Consider the following 18,523-nt stretch of genomic DNA (forward strand, 5'->3'; position numbering starts at 1 on the left):
TCTTTGGCTCGGACGGGAGACCCGCGGGGCGACGGAGCCTGATCGCGGGCCCGAGCTGCCTCCAACAAGAGCTCCGAAGAAGGCCGGCTGCGGTGGACGCTCGGGTGGGGCCGTGACAGCCCGAGCCCGGGCCCTCGCGTGGGGGCGCCGGACCCTCCCGGGGCCCGAAGACCCCGCCCGGCCGTTCCTGGTCGTCCGCCAGCGCTGACTTCGTGCGGCTCAAGGCAGCTCCGTCTCTTGTAACGCCCCCGGCACCCCCAAGTGGGACGGAGACCTGTTCCCGTAGACGGAGAGGAAACGAGGCCCAGGTGGAGGCGCTTGTCACGGCCGCACGACCCAGGAGAGGGGTGTTGGCCTCGACTCCTTGCCTGGGTTTCTGCGCCTGCGCCGGAGAGGGGTGCGCCCCTCGTGATGCGCTTTTCGGGAGTGGGTCGGGTCGAGAGAGGTCCGTGGGAGCTACCGAAAGACCACTGGCTCGGTATAAAGTCCGATCAAACTGTGTTTCCCCTCAACTTTTTATTATTGTGAAAAGCCCCTTAGAGGAAAAATTGTAAAGAATTCTACGACCATGTATATAATAGTTTAATAGTACAACCCAGCACTTGTTAATGCTTCTCCTTATTTGCTTTGCCCATGTAGGTATTTCCTCTGAGCAGTTTGGAAGTTGTAAACATCAAGACGTTTTACCCCCAAACGACACAAAATACTGAGCACGTACCTCTAAGAATGAGGCCCTTGTCCCACACAGCCGTCGTATCCCCGCACCAAAGAAACAGAATTCTCTGACATCCAGATTTCCCGGATCATCCTCAAAAGTTATGTAAAGCTTTCTTTTTTCCCCTAAGAGACGAACAAGATTCACAACACTTGGCTCTTTTAAGCTCATTCTATTTCAATTCCCTATTATTATTATTTTTTTTTAATGGCATTGATCTTTTTGAAGAGATTGATCAGGTCTTTTACCTTGTAGGCTGCCCTATATTAGGATTTCGTCTCACTGTTCCCTGCTAGTGTCGCTTACCTTGTTTCTTTCCCTCTGAATTTTTTGTTAAATGGAAGTTAAAACTTGACTGGGTTCAGGATCAGCATTTTAAAACCCTTTGCATTGAAGTATAATACACGTACCCCAAAGGGCTACTGTACTGTAAGTGTAAAAGTGAGTTTTCACAAACTGAACATGCTCATGTCTAGAAGAATGTTCCCAGCATCCCAGAAGCCCCCATGGTGCTCCCTTACACCCCAAGAGTGATGCCTGTTTTGATACCATCGATTAGTTTGCCTGATTTTTTTTCCATATAAATGGAATCCTGTAACATGTACTTTTTTATATCTGGAATCTTCTGATACTGTATATGAAGAATCTTCTGTGTTATTTCCTATGGTTATAGTTCATTTGTGTTCACCGAGCCTAAGTAGAATTTCATAACCTGTCACTGATATTTTAGGCTAGATCATTCATTCTTTATTGCAGAGAGCTGTCCTGTGCATTGTGGGATGTTTAGCAGCGTACCAGATGCCAGTAGCACTCTCATGCTAGTTATGACAACCAAAAATGTCTCAAGACCACAATTTATGTCTCTACTCTACTCCTGATGGGCATTTCGGTCGTTTACAGCTTGGTACTAATATTAATACTGATGCCATGAACATTCTGGTACATGCTTTTTAGTGGACACAATGTGCATCTTGGTTGAGTTGTTCATCGTTCTTGTTCATTGGATGGATGGATGAGTAGATGAATGGGGGTGGTGGGGGTGGAGCAGAACCTAGGAGCAGAATTGTTGAGCTAAAGTTTAGTTTGCCTAGATACCACCAGTTTTCCGAAGTGGTTGTACAGGTTGACCCTTCCACTGGGAAAGCTATTTGAGAGGCCCAGTTGCTTCTCATCCTCCTGACTCCTACTCATTTTATGCATACTAGTAGGTGGCATTTCATATCCCTGATGACTGAAGAATTTATCACTTTCATGTGTTTTGGGCCAGTTTAAAAACTAACATTGAGGGATGCTTGGGTGGCTCAGCGATTGAGCATCTGCCTTCAGCTCAGGCCATGATCCTGGGATCCGGGATCGAGTCCTGCATCAGGCTCCTCACAGGGAACCTGCTTCTCCCTCTGCGCCCCGCCCCCTCTGTCTCTCATGAATAAATAAATAAAATCTTAAAAAAAAAAAAAAAACCAACTAACACTGAGTGCTTTCTATGTGCCATGTCTGGTCCTTTGCTTTACAAGTCTTAAGACAACAATGCCATCCCATGTCACAGATAGCTCAATAGTGGCTGGTAGGAAGCAGAGCTGGGATGCTGTCCTTTGCAGTCTGATGGGGGAGCCCCCGAGTTCTGGAGCTTGCACCTTGGCCTTGCCACTCCCGTCAGCTGGACCACCGTAGCCAGGTTGAGATCTTCCCAGTTTGAAGGTGTCTGTGGGACCATCTGCAGCGGTGCCACAAAGACTCAACATTCCAGTGGAAAGAAGGAGAGAAAATAAATGAGGGAAGTGGCCAAGGTGGGTGGGGTGGGGGTGATCTCCGGCTATAAAGAAGGGAAGGAGAAAAAGTATCCAAGTTTCACTGAAATTTGTGAAACATGAGGCATAAGCGGCAAATGAAAAGTATGTTTATTTACCGGAAAGTCATGAGGAGCAGGAGCAGACTGGGGTGCAGGGAGGTGGTGTGGCAGTGCGGTTGGATGCCCGAGGGGGTGGTCATTTGCTGGGAGTAGGGAGCCTGGTGGCCAGGCTGTGGGGAAGGTTTCTTGCTCTGGTAGCTTTGGCAGAGGCCCCATGAGGGGCATCAAACAAAGACTTTCAGGAACTCCACCAAGCGGGGGTCCTTGTGGAGCTTTTCCTCCAGAGCCAGGTATTTCAGCGGGGCCTGCTCCTTGTGCCTGAGATCAGAGGGAGGAACGGGAGATGGTGAGGGCCCACAAAGCTCTGCCCCAGCCTCCCGAGGGTCCTCTCCAGCTCCCCCGCCACTCACCGGTTGAGCCGCTGCTCCAAGATGCGGATGCGGAACATGGCCTGAGAGCAGTAACTCAGGTACCAGTCTTCGTCCTCGGCCGTCAGGGTCACCTGGTTCTCCTGGTACCACTGCTGCTTCTTCTGCAGCTCCTGGGTCTCCTGCAGGTGCAGGGAGGAGAGAGCAGGGGGGTGGATTAGGGCTGACTCTCAGCCTCATGAGGGCTGGCCCTGCCGCCACCACCCACAGAAGGCAGAGGCGGGGTCCGCAAAATGTCTTGCGTGGGAGTCAGCGGGGACTTTTATAGAGGGATGCCCTGTCCATGAGGAGCAGGGCTCACTGCCAAGACAGACTTGTGAACAAGTTTCCAACATTTTCAGAGCGTGTCAGAAAATGAAGGGCATCGTATACTCCTGGCACACACCATAGAGCATGTCGTGAAGATTAAATGGTGTAATGCATGGAAACTACATGGTATGTAGTGGGAAGAAACGAGACAAGGACTAGGAGTGGTATAATGCACCCCTCTTACATCCACACATCCACCCCATCCACCCCTCCATCCACCCTTCCACCCAATAAACAAGAACGAGGAAGGACAACTCAGTCTTTTGGAAACTCCAAGCACTGATAGACTCTTTCCCTCACTGGTCCCTCACAATTGTATCAGAGATGGTGAGCTGATAGCCCCAGGTCCATTTTCTGGATGTGGACACCGAGGTTCCCTCCCCTGCCCGGACTCTGGCCACACCTTCTCAAAACGGGCTTGGATGAGGTTGGCCTTGTCGATGAGGCGCTGCTTGAAGTCACTGAGGCACTCTTCCTTGACACACATGGCTTGCCAGCGTGTCAGCTTGTTTCCCGGCGGGAGCTGGGCCAGGAATGGGGCCAGGTAGTCCAGCTGGGCTTCCACCTGCCGCAGGTGCTCCTCATGCATCACGCGCTCCTGTGGGCAGTGTTGGCGGGGCGGGGGGGGGGGGGAGGGTCAGCTGGGTCACCTCATCCAGGTGCCTGGCATCTCTGTGACTGAGACATCTGAGAGGAACTATGTGCTGTCCCTCATAGCCAACTCTGTCAAACATGAATTCAGGCAGCTAACGCTCAGCAGATGCTTGCTCAATAAATGGTAATAAATGGTGGTTAGAGTAATGTTAAGTTGAAAACTGCTGGTAACTCCCTTCCTTTCTTACCCAGGGCCTTATGGCCTATATCGGCAGATAGGGGGCCAGTGAGGCTGGGGATGTGGGGGTCAACATCCATCCCTGGGATCTGAAACCCATCCGTCCCTGGGATCTGATGCCCTGTTCTGCCTCACCAACCCCTAACTATTTTTAGAAGCCCTCACTTGGTTGATGTAGGGGATTCAAAAGCTGCCTTGAAACCCCAGCTGGGCCTTGTAGCCTGAGGGTGTAACCCAAATGTCCTGAGCTTTTGTGGCCAGAGGTGGCTCACTGGGGCTGCAGGCCCAGGTCCTGACCTTGGGGAGAGCCCTGAGTGGAGGTGGGTACATGATTTTCCTTCTTTCCCCATGCAGTAGAGGCCTCTACAGCTTGGCCATAGCCCCTGGAGGTGGGGGGAGACCTGGTCTGGATCCTGCATGCTCTTTGGAGTTCATCCTAGAAATGGGCAGCTCCGCAGCAAGGATGACCGCAATGATGTCAATAATGTCATCCCCTATAAAGAGCCTCCGGCAGCCTCCCTAATCATCCTCACCACCTTGGAGGCCTGGTTGTTGTTGTTGGTGGGGGTGTACAGGAAACGCCAGGGCCTGGGCCAGGGAACAAGGCTCACCATGGCCTCCCGATACTCTTTGCTCTTCTCGTTGCGCTTGGTGTCATAGATGGAGATGGCCAGTGTGTGCGCGTCGTCCTCCTCCTCTTGAAGCTTCAGGATCTCCAGCACCTGAATTGGGAAGTAGGGGAGGGCAAGGTTAAGACACTCTCCACTCCTGCCACCTCCTACCTGCCCACGCTCCGATGGGACCACCTCTAGCTCCGACTCCCAGGCCTGATGTCTGGACAACTTCTCCTCATTCCTCAGCTTCATCATGGCCTCGTACTGGTACAGAAGCTTCTTGGTGTGCTCCATGGGCTCCACCTGGGACGACAACAAGCACAGTGACAAGGAGAGGCAGCAGCGGCTAAGGTGGTGGGCAGACTCTGGAGCCAGACTGCTCGGGTTCAAATCTTCCCCCACCATTTTCTAGCTGTGTGACCATAAGCAACTGGCTTAACCTCTCTGAACCTCAGTCTCTTCATCTATAAAAACACAGATAATAAAAGAAGACGAGCTGGAGGCTCAGACTAAGGAATGTGCCAGGAGGGTGAGGATTTCAACGACGGAAGCCGGCTCTGTAGAGGTGGTGGGACCTTCTCCCACTCCAGTGTTGGCCCCAGGGTCTGGGGTCGGCTCTCTCCAGGACTGGGGGGAAGGGTCAGTAAGGACAAGTCTTGGCGTTGGGTTGTCTTTCTTGGTGGGAAAGGGGGAAGATTTTCAGAGGAGCGGCAGTGACAAGGGTCCCCAGATGGGAGCTCCTGAGTTTCCCAAGGGGCGGAGATAAAGTTCCCAGCTGGGAGCCATGAGTTAGGGTGCGGGCGACCCAGAGGGAACCACCGCGGCGCCCCAGGCCCACCTCAAAGCTGATACACATGTCGGGCGTCATGATGATCTTGTTGCCCTTGCTGTCCACCTCCGTGCGCCGCAGGAACTCGCGCTTGGAGGCCGTGATGTGGTCGTCCCGGCAGTGGTAGCGCAGCTGGATGCGCTCCTCCTGGATCAGAAATGTGCGCTCGGCCACGTCCTCGTCCGCAGGCTTCTCGGGGTTGCGGGAGAACCGCTCTGTGATTTTCTGGTGGGAAGGGGATTTCTGCGCGTGCCGCCGGGGGCAGAAGTACAGGACGCTCAGGGACCCCGGGCTCTGGGGTCTTGGGGGACCTTCCGTGGAGCAGCCCTTCCTGCCGCCGATGGCTCCCCAGGGCCCCGTGGGTCCTCAGCCGGGCCACCTCAGCCCTGATGCTGCGGCATTTGTTCTCTTCCCGCACAGGGTTCTATTTGCTCACCTCCAGAGATAGGGAGCTCACCACCTCGCCAGGCGCCCTGCTTTATCACTACACATCCCTTCCTGCTGGGAAGAGCTCCTTGGGTAGACAGCCATTAGCCACAGCTGCCAGGTCATTTGCAGGGATGTGGAGGGAAAAGGGCCGATTCAATGTGAGGTGAGCGATACAGGGGTCCTACCTTCGCTCACACACACATCTCAAATAGGTTAGAAAAGACTCCCAAGAACCAAGCCTATGGACACTGGCACAGTAGTATCTGAGAGCCACCGTTCTAGTGTGCACGTATGGCACAGTGGCAGGGGGCACAATCTCTCCCGCTTTATAACCAGGAGGTGCCCCCTCCTGAAGGTGTGGCTCCAGCGCTGCCGCAGAGAGCGGGCGCCCTGTGCCTGCCCCAACGACAGCTCACCACCACTGGCCGCGGGTTTGACTCTGCGCTGTTCAGAGCCAACTTCTTCACCCTGGGCCCAAAATCCACGTGGCGGTAGGAGAGGAAGTCAGACCGTCCTCGGTAGTGCTCCGTCATCGAGCTGGGCATCTCCTCCCGCTTTACCAGGCCGTCCACACGGGCTGTCTCGTAGAACTCCATGACCCGGTCCATCTCGGGTTGCATAGACACGTACGAGTGCGCTGTGGTGGGAGGCGGGGGCCGGGAAGGCAGCGGGGTGAGACCAGGAGCGCTGGCCCCTGGCTTGAGAACCCGGGCCCGGGCCCCAGGGAGAAGGCATGTCCATGGATGCTCACGGATGAGCAGGACTTATGGAACCAATGCCCCACTGCTGGGTGTTCAGGTTGTTTCTCACCTTTTTGTCATTAGAAACAACACCAGGGTGAACATTCTTTAGTTCTTGCCCAGTATTTGCTCAGGACAAATTCTCAGAGGTAGCACAGCTGGTCGAAAAGCATATGTATTTTAAAGCTATTATTATTTTGCCCAACTACTTTCTCGAAAAGTTGAGCCAGTTTGCTGTCCTATGAGCAGTGACAGGGAGCAACTCTCTGCTGCTTTGCTTACACACTGGTAGGACCATTTTGTCATCTTCGCAACATGAGGTTTGTAAAACGGCTCCTTCCTTCCTTCCTTCCTTCCTTCCTTCCTTCCTTCCTTCCTTCCTTCCTTCCTTCCTTTTTCTTTCATTTCAGCCATCAAGTGAGTTTGATCATTTTTAAAGGATATATAATGACACTAGGCTTTTCTTCTCTGTGTCCTTGGTTAGGGCTGTTGATTCTTTCAAGACACATCCTTCCCTCACTTCCCTGCCTCTTGGGCTCATGACCACACCCCTGCCCTCCGCATCGCCCTTGTGGGGGCATTTGTTAGTTTTGTTGCTCTGTGTCCTGACCCCTTAGAAAGGTGGCCTTCAGCATGTGCCTAGCCCTAAGCACAGAATGGGCATGTGGCCCTGGTTTTGACTTTCCTGGAGGGACATTTGTCACATCTTCTGTACTTCCCCTGGCCTCGTGCACATCTGGTTTGCTTAGGGAGGCAGGGGTGGGGGCTTATGTTGCTTGTCATACCCTGGGCTCCCACTGGGACCGACAGCGGGTTCCACTCACCACGCAGAGCCTGGGGATGGCCTGGCTTGAAGTAGTCGATATTCAGACCTGTGCTCTTGTTGATGTGTTTTAGCTCTAGCATATCCTCCCGGTTCTGGTACCACTCCTTTATCTCCAAAGTCTTGGTACCTGCAGGGCACGATCAGTACTTGCCACAGCCAGGCTGGCTCCCCCAGCCTCTGTCCCACCCTTCCCGGCACACAGGTCAGCGGGGGCCCACACGCACAACAAGTGCCTGGCAGGGACGTGCCCAAGGTCACATAGCCCACTGGGGAACCCAGCTCTCCTGCCCTCGCGGCCGGGGCTGCCCGCCTTACACTCCAAGTCCTCGTAGGTGGTGAGGCGGCACACGAGGCCATTGTTGTTGAGATATGGGGCCCACTTCTCCAGCTTGGCCCTCTTGTACTGGATCACCTTCTTCCCACTGGGGCAGCGGGTCTCGAACGCTGCAGACACAGAGTGGGCTGGGGTCCCGCCTCCCCAGATTGGGGCACTAGAGGGCCAACCCCACTCAGCCACTCATCTGGTCACTGTGCTAAACTCCTCCAGGCCCCAAGCCCACTCCAGGGAGACAGAGGGAAGTAGTCACCAGGGTAGCTCCTGCCCTGGAGGAGTTCTCAGCTTTGAGCCTGACCACGGGACCTGTGCCCTACCACACCACTCACTCGCTGCCGGGCCTCTGCCTGTGCAGGTCTCTCTGCGGGAATCACCATCCCCTCCTGCCCTTACTGGGCTGGCTTCTGATCCCTTAAAACCCTGCTCAGACTCCTCCTCCTCTTGGAAGCCCTTCCTGCCCACCTTCTCCCAGTCCCCAAGCGGGCAGCTGGGCTGGGAACTCCTCCCCTGGTTCCCATGATGCCCTCTCTAGCCCTTCCCACTGTTGGAATACCCTATGCCCTCCGTGTGGGTCTAGGCCTCCCAGACAGGAACCTCAACAGCCAGTAGATGTTGGCGTGGCTCACAAGTGGCCCTTCCCTGCTGCTTTCTCTGCCTACTCCTCCCTGGGGAGCTGCTCCTCCCTGGTCCTGATGCCTCTGCTCCCCTCTGCCATCTGGGTACTATGCTGTTTGGCCTCCTCCTGGCAGGGGGGTGGGGGAGGGCAACAACCACGTCCTGGTCCTCCGTCCTTTATTTTTTTATTATTTATTTTTAAAAATATTTTATTTATTTATTCATGAGAGACACAGACTGAGAGAGAGAGAGAGAGAGAGAGAGAGGCAGAGACACAGGCAGAGGGAGAAGCAGACTCCATGCAGGGAACCTGATGTGGGACTTGATCCCGGGACTCCAGGATCACACCCTGGACCGAAGGCAGGTGCCAAACCGCTGAGCCACCCAGGGATCCCTCTCCTCCGTCCTTTATTATCCACACTCCATCACCTAGCACAGGTTAACCTGGCACCCCTCCCTTCCTCCCCCGTACACCAGACTGGTGTCAGGCCCCCAGCCACAGAGCTGAGTGCATGTGGCGGGAAGTAGATAGAACAGAGACACTGTTCAGAGCAGGGTGCATCAGGGCACAGCAGAAGGCAGGAGAGGTGGAAATGAGGGGCTGGGGCAGCCTTCACTGGCTCCCCCACTAACTGGTCCTGGGGAGGCAAGGAACACAAATGTGCATGTACCTTCTGGGGAGATCTCAATCTGCTCCACCCATGAGGGTGGCATGTCGAAACTCTTATCCTCATCCTCCTTGCCCTGTTGGGAGAGGTGGGGAGGGGGCAGGCTCTGGTCAGGGCTGGGCCTTGGAGCGGAAGCTAGAGGCAGAGCCTCTGTCTTACCCCCCCAGGGCCAAGCCACAGTGGCTGCTAGCTCCCCCAGGGGTGCCAGAGGTCAGGGGCAGTTCTGACCTGGCATGACCCCAGTTAAAGAAGAAAAGGAGGCAGCTCAGGAGCCCCTTGACCCACCTGACCGGGATGGTCAACACCTGGTCGGTCGGCATGGGCACCAGGCACAGCCAGATCCTTCCTAAGAGAGGGGCATCTGGAGTCGGGTGGCCCTCCAGCCCACATCAGCTAGGGGTCCTGGGCAAGTAAGTCCCTCAACTGCTCTGAGCCTGCATCCTGTTACCTGGACTCCATGGGAGGATTACATGTAGAATGTATATGAACCACTTGAGACACTGCCTCGCTACTGTCTTACTCTGCCTTTTTGAGCCTTAGATTCCTCATCTGTAAAATAAGGCCTGGTTTACACAAATGGTCCTCAAGCTAGGTAACTACAGAAAGATTCTCCTCCATTTAAAACTGCCCCCAAACACTGGTCACACCTGGTCCCTCGTCATCTTATCTGTCCACGTCTGGAGGCCAGCAGGGGGCGCCTGTGCCCGGAGACATACTGCCAGGGAGGCTGATCTCCAGAGATGACGCCATGCCAAGCTCCTCCTAACACTGGTCTAATTTTACCCCCAAGCAGTCCAAAGGAGGTAGAACAGAGTCACTGTTCAGATCCCAGCCTTGGGAGCCAGACAGTCAGATCTCAGGTTCAAGCCCCAGCTCTGCCACTCACTGGCCATTGACATTTGGGTAAATCACTTTCCCCCACCTCCGTGTCAGTCTTCCCATCTGTAAAACGGGATGATGATAATCATAAATGATAATACTAACACCGGCCTCACCAGGTGGTTGTAAAGACTTGGACAAGTTAGTTAATTCAGGTTAAGCACCTGCTAATTCAAGCTAAGTGCCTGCTGGCACTTAGGGCCATGGCAGTGTTACTGAGTGTAATGGGCTGAATTGTGTCTCCCTAATCATGTCCTAACCCCTCAGGACCTCAGAAGGTGACTATATTTGGAGACAGAATCTTTCAAGAGGTAGTTAAGTTAAAGTGAGGACACTAGGGTGGGCCATAATCCAGTGTGACTGGTGTCCTTGCTTGAGGAGTAGATTAAGACACGTGTACAGAAGGACCACGTGAGGACACATGCCGAGGAGAGGGGCCTCAGAAGAAGCCAACATGCTGACACCTGGATCTTGGACCTCCAGCTTTCAGAACTGGGAGAAAATTAACTTCTTTGGTTTAAGCCCCTTGGTGGGTGGTACTTGTTATGGCAGCTCTAGCCACCTGCTACCCCTAGTACTATTACTGTGGCTGTAACTGATCCCATTCCCCCACCCTCATTTTACATACAGATGATGAGACTGAAACTCTCCATAATTGGGAAGTTTGCCCAGAGTGTCTCAGCCAAGAGTTAAGGACTTTAGGTGCCTGACCCCCCATAGGCCCTCACAGAGGACATGGGAGAAGGGAAGCTGATGCCATGGGGAAGGCCCCTGGCCAATGGAGGGCTGATATGACAGATAAGAAGGGCCTGGAAGCACGTGAGGGGGATCATAGTGGCTATGCAGGAAGGCCTGCAAATGAGGTCAGAGTCTTGTCACCCCTACTGCAGGGGACATGGCTCTTTATAGAAACAGGGCAACCGCTGACCAGGGTGGACTGTATGTGGGACAGGGGACCCAGATGCAGGTCCCAGCCCTTCCCTACCCCACTGGGGGGTCCTGGGTAGGTCAGTGAACCTGTCTGGGTCTTAGTTTGCCCATCTGTAAAATGAGAGCATGGTCCAGGCCCCTCTGCTTTGGAGAACCTATAATTGGTCTATCTGGCCCATCTCCCCCTACCCTAACCCCACTCAATTCACATACACAAGGTGGGGACGTTGGTCAGGTTGGCCTGAGGCAAGACAGGGTATAAACCCCCCATCCCACCACCCAGCCCCACACTGCTAAGACCCACCAGGTTTTCCACATCGTCATCGTCATTCATCCCATCATCCTCTTCCTCAGTCAAGGACAGGTGAGATTTATCAGTCCCCAAGAGCAGGTACTCCCACCTCACAGGGTCTCCCAGGTCAAAGATCAAGTCCTGATAGGGGAAGGATGAGCTGAGCACATTCCATAGCCAGTGCACCCCCTCCTGTTCCACAGGGTGGTGGGGAACAGCTGTACCAGTGTAGAGGAGAGGCCTGGCCAGGGTCTCAGAGGGGCAGAAGGTCAGCTCCAGGCAGCCTATGAGAGTCTACACCCCTCCTCCTCATTTCAACAGGGAAACTGAGGCCCACCCCATTGTCCAGTCTCCCTGTGAAAAAATCCTGCTATTGGCCCTGTGAGATTTGGGACTCCCTGGCCTGGGCCCAGCCTGGATGTGGAGGTTATCCTGCACTGACAGGGGAGCGTCCCAGGCAGGGTTTGGAGCAGAGGCAAGCCAGAGGATTTTATGGGAGAGGGAGATGGTGGGTTTGAGAAAGGGCTATCGTATGGTTTTTACTCATGCCAGGGAGAGGGAACAAGGCAGGCCAGCGTGGAATTTCACAGAGGAGCAGAGGAGGCAGATGGGAATTTCTTCTCTGTGGAGTGGGGCTACCACCTTCTTTTCATCCAGCCTACCTGAGCTCAGGTGTACAGCTCAATGAATTTCCATAAACCCAGATCAGGAAATAAAACATTGCCCACACTCCAGAAAGTCCTCTTTGTGTCCAGTTATGACCCTCTCCGAAATGTGCACATGTATTTTTAATGTATATAATGGTACTGAGTTTAATATATGTATGTACACACGCACTGACACACATCACATATGTGTACATACATATATAAATATATGGGAATTCACTGAACTGTACACTTAGGATGAGTACACTTTTCTGCCTGTATGTTGCACTTCAATACATTGTTTTTAAAAAAATCATTCCTACAAATTAACAATCCACATTTTGTCAGGATACACACATCAAAAGAGAGAAAGTAATCATATTAAAATGGATATTTGTGGACAAAGGAGTGGGCTATGGGGACTCAGCAATGGGAAAAGTCTGGAGCTCTGTGGCAGCCAGCTCGCCCCACAGGGCATCCCCCTCCCCAGCCCCAACTGTGCCCATCACACCCACCCCACCCTGGGCCCAGCACCTTGCAGCCGTTCCAACAGTCCTGCATATTGATCCAGTAGTTCTTATGGTTCCAGAGGCTCTCAATGCCTAGGAAGTGGTCATCCTGGGTGCTGTAGCTGCGTGCCGTGAATGGGTCAATGAAAAAGCTCTCAGGTACCTCACGCTTCCCTGACAGCACCACGACCCAGGAGTGCACCCTTAGGCCATGCAGAGGGTCGATGTTTGCTTTCTCCACCTCCTGCACAGGAAAGCTGGGTGACGATGGGCCAATGGGTGGGAAAGGGGGTGTCAGGGGCCCAAACATCTCTCCAGAGCTGGGGAACCAGCGAGAGAGCTGAGTTCTGGTCCAGAGTACAGCTTTGGGTAGCTGCATGACCTTGAGGACATCACCCCACTTCTGAGCCTGTTTTCTGATCAGTAAAATGGGAGAATCTGAGTTTATCTGTAGTTAAAAAACCGAGCCCTTTGGAGCCCTAGAATATCTGGGATTTACTGGCTTTTCTGTATTGTGATTCTGGATGAGATTTCATCCAAAGAAAGGTAAGGGTGTGTCTCCCTTGTCTGCTTCCCTCTGGAAGAAGGGTGACTGTGTCATGTTTACTGGTACATCTACAGAGCCTGGACCAGAGGAGATGCTCAGTAAATACTACATGGAAGGAAAGGAAGGGGAGGGAGGGAGGAAAACTGTGGGAGGGAGGGAGGGAGGGAGGGGGGAGATGAGAGTATGGATAGATGGAAGGAGAACTGGGAGGATGGATGGGACGATGGAGCTGGGAGGATGCAGAGCTGGAAGGATGGGAGGGGAGTGTATGCGGAATGGATGGGTGGATGGAGAGCTGGGAGGATGGATGGGAGGATGGAGAGCTGAGAGGAGGGATGGGAGGATGGAGAGCTGGGAGTATGGGGAGTTTGTGCAAGTAGATCTTTAGGGAAAGAGTCTGGAACCAGGAGAACATCAGAGCCAGCGTAGAATGAACGGGTGGCCTCAGGCAGCAGAGCTCTCGACATTAGGAATCCACCACAGAAGCTGGCTGACCACCAGTAAGAGGTCCCCACATGGCTGGGCAGAGGTGGGGGATGGCAGGGTGTGGCGGAGGGGACGTGGACCGGGGTCGTGAACACATCCCCTCCCAGACCTGTCAGTTGTCAGTTGCTAGCAGCCTCTCCTGGAGAACTGAGCGGGGGCTGAGGGTGCGGACCCACCAGGAGCCGTGCTTCCTCCTCCCTCCGCTGCTTCTCCTCCTGCCCTTTCATCTCCTCCTGCTTCTTCATCTCCTGCTCCTGCTCGAACCTGCTGCTCAGGTCCCTGGGCGGTTTAATGGCGTACTTCTTAGATGGTACCTTTTCTTCCTCCTGAACCATCTGTCACCCAACGAGAGAAGAAGGATCAGCGGCCCTGCATCGCCCACCACTCAGACCAGGAGGTCACATCTGCTCCTGGAGGTACCCACCCCTCCTCACCTCGGGCTCTCAGGCCCCGGAGCAGGAGGCTCCCGCTTCCCTGACTTCAGGGCCTTCAGTAGAATGGGATGGAAATAGTACAAGACTTCTGCCCAGGGCTTGTTCTCGGAACCAAAGACAGGCAACCACCCCCGAGGGGTGCCAGGCACAGCAGAGGTCCGGAGATGTGATCTTCCCCACTCCGTTCCCCATGGCCCTGACTGCCTACCATCTGGATCTGACCGAGATCAGGTGCGTCGTCGGGAGCTGGATTGCCCAGCCTCTGTCATTGGAGGGTTTCACATGCTGACTTAGAGTTTGCTAGGCTAGGAGGGAGAAGAAAGCCTGTGTGTGCATGCATGTGTGAAAGAATGTGTGCTAGGAGGCAAGAAAAGTGTCCAGGACAGAACACCGCAGAGGCTGCAGATGTCACGGGGGCAGCTTGGAGTCAGCCAGGTGGGGCCTCAGCCCCCGAGGTTCCATTTACCAGCCGCGTGGCTTTGTACACATTGCCCCATCTCACTGTTCATCTCTATATACTCGTCTGTAAAATAGGAGTGAAAATACCCACCACACAGCGCTATTGTGAGCAGTAACTGAGTCAATGGACATGAAAGTAGTATATAAACCTGAAAATTCTCTTCCTCTGGTGCCTATTATATCATTTTAACTATTAGGATTTGGGCTGAGGTAAGAGCCCCATGTGTGAGCTCACAGGATGGTGGAGCCAAAAGCAATGAGGCTTTTGTTTCATATTTCTGGGGAAGGCGGGCCTGAGTGAGCAAGACTCCCACCTGGTGCCTTCCACCTCTCAAGCACCTGTCTCACAGGTGTGACACAGGTGCATGGGCATCAGGACGCCCCAGGCCCCTGGATCACCTGCCCTGGGCTGTGGACACCCACAGGAGCTTGACTCTAATCAGAGTCCAGTTCACCAACAGCATTGTCTGTCTGCACTGTGGCTATTTCCAAAATGCAAAAAGATACTTTTTGATTCCTAAAATTACGTTTATTTAAGAAAGTTTCTTGGGGCCCTGGGTGGCTCAGTGGATGAACATCTGCCTTTGGCTCAGGTTGTGATCCTGGGGTCCTGGCATCAAATCCCTCTGCCTATGTCTCTGCCTCTCTCTGTCTCTCATGAATAAATAAATAAAATATTAAAAAATAATATTTATTTATTCATGAGAGTCACAGAGACAGAGAGAGAGGCAGAGACACCGGCAGAGGGAGAAGCAGTCTCCATGCAGAGAGTCTGACGTGGGACTCGATCCCAGGTCTCCGGGATCACGCCCTGGGCTGAAGGCGATGCTAAACCACTCAGTCACCCCTAAATATTATTTTTTAAAAGGAGTGTTTCTTATGTCCACAGCAGCCTCTAGCCATTTGGGGCCAGTCAACTGGTAGAAAAACACACCCACCACCTGCCAGAGGAGAGGGTTGGTAACAATTCTTTGCTGTTAAAAAGAGGCCATTTGAGGGACACCTGGATGGCTCAGTTAAGCGTCTGACTCTTGGTTTCAGCTCAGGTCATGATCTCAGAGTCCTGAGTTGGAGCCCTGCATCATCAGGCTTTGTGCTCAGCGGGAGGTCTGCTTCTCTCTCTCCCTCTGCCCCTCCTCTCTCTCTCTCTAATAAATAAAATCTTTTCCTTTTTTAAAAGAGGAGTGTCTTTTGTATTGGAGGGTGGAGGGGAAAAAACAGCAAACAAACTGTCCATTTGTTTTTTCCTTAACTAGAAAGCGGTCAGGTGGATTTTTATCAAATGCGTAGGGTAAATCTGGAGGAGACTAAGAAACCATGCAGCGGTCACAAAACTCAGCCCATGGGGAACAGTAGCTGAAAGTGAGTTACAACAGGGAAAGAGGAGAGTGGGTTGGAGAATTGGGCTGTGTGTGCCTAGATGCCGGGGACAGACCCACAGTGGCTGGAATGAAGGACAGGGCAGCTGGCAGCTGCTCAGGGGTGGCCGGCAGGGCCGGGAGCCACGGGGACGCACTGCGTTAAGGAGGGTGCATCTTGCAGGATGCCTGTGGCAGCCCAAGCTGCACCTACCTCCTTGTGCTTCATGGTGAGCGGACACACGTCCCGAGTCAGGTCCATGTGGCATATGTCCTGCGAGCCGTAGCCGTTGATGCAGTAGGCGTCATAGCCAGCGCCGATGAGCATGGAGCAGAGCAGCGTGCTGAAGTCAAAGCAGTTCCCCTTCTGGTGCTTGAGCACCGTGGTGGAGGAGTATAGGTGCGAGGGCTGGCCACAGAGGGTTGGTCAGCACTGCCGGCACCGCAGCCCCCGACCTGTCCCCCCACTGGCCAGCGGCTGGGCACTAGGGCTAAGGCGCAGGCTGGATCCCCACCCCCGACCTGGGCTCCCCCACTTTGTCAGGTTAGGGAGCCTGCTAAGAATGGGATGGGACCACGGCCCATATATATAAAGTACAATCCACATTTGCCTATAATTTTAAGTGGCTGTGGACTTCCTGATGGGAAAGACCCCTGGACTATGGAAGCTTCTGGTCTAATGCTCTCTGATTGGTCATTTAATGGTTTTCTTCCAAAGTTCTCACCTTCTCTTCTGATCTTTCCTTCTCTTCCCTTCCTTAGTTCTCCACTGTGTACCTATCCCTTTCTCCCTCGTTCCCTCCATTCTCAGTTGGGAAACAAATTGAACTGAACAGAAGCCCAAAGATGGGGCCGGGGGTCACAGGCAGCGGGGCCCTCCCCCCCTCTCCTTTCCCCATCTCTCATGTCTTGAAAGGAACACTCTGAAGGCAGAAGGAGGCAAAGGAGACAAAGAGGTGGAGCCAGGAGACCAGCCTTGCTGTGTGACCTCAGGCCAGTGGCCATCCTCTCTGAGCCCATTTCCCCACCCCCACTCCCATCCCCTGGGTGGGGTGGTCTCTGAGGGACTCAGATCAGATAGACTATGGGCCGTGGCCTGAACCTCCCTGAGTCTCCTGCTCCCTGGCTTCCCATCCTCAGCCTCATGGGCCAAAGGATGCAGCCTGGGGTGGCACTTACTGGCTTGAGGGGGTCAGGCAGGGGCACCATGGAGAGGAAGTCTGATACAAACTGGGCACAGCTGTCCCAGTTGTAGAGCTCAGGGTAGGGCATCAGCGTGGGCCGGATGGTTGTACTCACAAACTTCTGCAAGGGGAGAGACCACAGGCTCCAAGAAGGACTTCCACCAGGGGAGGCCAGCCCTCCCCCAAAGCCAAGGCCCTGTGTGGGGCGCTGGTTATCCATGGCCCCTTAGATGGGCATGGGTCTCCAGGTCACCACAGGTCCCTGGGGTGAGTCACATGGAGTCTGCTGGGGCATGCTGGCATTTGAGTTTATGCTGTGCCCAGATACAAGCTCTGACCCACAGGCTTTGGCTCACCTCCCTCTGCCCTCTGCCCTCCAGCCTCTGTCCTACCCTCTACCACCCGGCCTTACAGGCACTTCGCACTCGTTCAGTGGGTGCAGGAAGAGGGGCACGCGGTCTGGGCACAGGTGGCTGTACTGACGAGAGAAGTTGTCTGCCACTTGCAGCAGGTGTTCCTCCTTGAGTGTGTTGCTTTGGTAGGAGAGGGGTAGCTTGGAGATGTCGATTGAGTCCTTCGTGAAGGTCCTGTGCCCACAAGACAGGTGGCCCCCTGGCACCTGGGCTGGCACCCTGGCTGGCGCTAGCCCTTCCTCGTGTAATCCTCACAACTGCCCAGAGGGGTATCATTATTATCATGTGAACTTTTAAACAGAGAAGGGAACTGAGGCACAGAGAGGCCGAGTGACTTGCCCCGGGTCACACAGCTCACGAGGGGCAGAGAGGGGACCTGGACGAGGCGGATGGAAAGCAGAGCCCTCACTCGTGTCTGCTTCCCTCTGCGTCGGCTCCCACCTCCCAACCCTGGAGCCGCTGTTTCTGTCTGGCCCGAAGCCCCAACCCCGACACGCACAAGGGCTGCTCCGGGACGACGATCTCAATCTCCGACAGCTTCTTCTCCAGGTCTCGGAGCATCTCCTGCGTCATGGGGGCTTCCTCCCTCCGCGCGTCCAGGGGCCTCAGCAGCTTCTCGCCCCGCTCGGCCGCCTCTGCCCGCTCGGTGGCCGCCTCCTCCTCCACTTTCTCCTTCAGGACCTCCATCCCCGGCGGCCTCTGGCTGTCCTGAGCTGTCTCTGTGGGAGGGGTGAACGCACCAAGGGTGGCCCACTTCAGTCACCAGGGTGGCCTGCGTCTCCGGGAGGGGTTGGGGGCGGGAAGCGAGCCCCCCTCAACTTCCCCTCCATCAGGGAGAAAGAAAGTCTTACTTGGTGCCAGCACGTCTGTGACACTTTTCCACCGTTTGCGGATCTCCCTATAAGACAGAGACAGAGCAGGTCGCAGCGTGGAAGCTATTGTCAGGGCTGAGCAGGTGGCCCAAAGTTACTAATGCAGTTTTATTTATTTTACTTATTCAACAGTAGCTTCTCTTCATGGCAAGTGATGCTAATGCCATAGGGATTAGAGAAAAGAGGAAGGAAAGAAAGGTAACATCACCAGGCTTGGAGCCGAGGCACAGAGAAAGGCATGGGCAGGCTGCCACCAGGCACCTGGACAAGTATGTGGGGGGTGACATAGCCTGTGCTCTCTGGGTCAAGCCCTGTGTCAGCCCGC

The 18,523-nt window shown here is 54.2% G+C and overlaps 1 protein-coding gene across 2 annotated transcripts; it reads right to left on the bottom strand.

Moving 5' to 3' along the window:
- Positions 1 to 2,621: 2,621 nt before the first annotated feature.
- Positions 2,622 to 18,058, bottom strand: DRC7 (dynein regulatory complex subunit 7). Of its 2 annotated transcripts, none has more exons than XM_077898300.1 (17): positions 17,826 to 18,058; positions 17,326 to 17,500; positions 16,909 to 17,034; positions 15,944 to 16,102; positions 13,655 to 13,813; positions 12,471 to 12,689; positions 11,302 to 11,430; positions 9,192 to 9,264; positions 7,887 to 8,015; positions 7,570 to 7,698; positions 6,422 to 6,642; positions 5,586 to 5,801; positions 4,940 to 5,050; positions 4,745 to 4,855; positions 3,705 to 3,899; positions 2,975 to 3,114; positions 2,622 to 2,882 (listed from the first exon to the last, which is right to left on the bottom strand). In XM_077898300.1, exons 1-17 carry the CDS (start codon positions 18,011 to 18,013, stop codon positions 2,789 to 2,791), a joined length of 2,574 nt encoding a protein of 857 aa, XP_077754426.1. In that variant the 5' UTR covers positions 18,014 to 18,058; the 3' UTR covers positions 2,622 to 2,788. The 2 variants fall into 2 exon arrangements, with proteins under 2 accessions (XP_077754426.1, XP_077754425.1); XM_077898299.1 differs by having other exon boundaries at positions 15,944 to 16,138.
- Between the last annotated feature and the right edge of the window lie 465 nt (positions 18,059 to 18,523).

This window comes from Canis aureus, chromosome 5, assembly GCF_053574225.1.
Source record: "Canis aureus isolate CA01 chromosome 5, VMU_Caureus_v.1.0, whole genome shotgun sequence".
NCBI lineage: Eukaryota > Metazoa > Chordata > Mammalia > Carnivora > Canidae > Canis > Canis aureus.

Excerpts from the sequence above, each read along its gene's own strand:
- DRC7 (XM_077898299.1), bottom strand. The coding sequence starts at position 18,013 with ATGGAGGTCCTGAAGGAGAAAGTGGAGGAGGAGGCGGCCACCGAGCGG. Across the intron at positions 12,690-13,654 it reads AGGAGGAAGCACGGCTCCTG|GAGGTGGAGAAAGCAAACAT; the intron begins GTGGGTCCGCAC and ends TTTCCTGTGCAG. Across the intron at positions 5,802-6,421 it reads CAAACCCGCGGCCAGTGGTG|AAAATCACAGAGCGGTTCTC; the intron begins GTGAGCTGTCGT and ends CCTTCCCACCAG.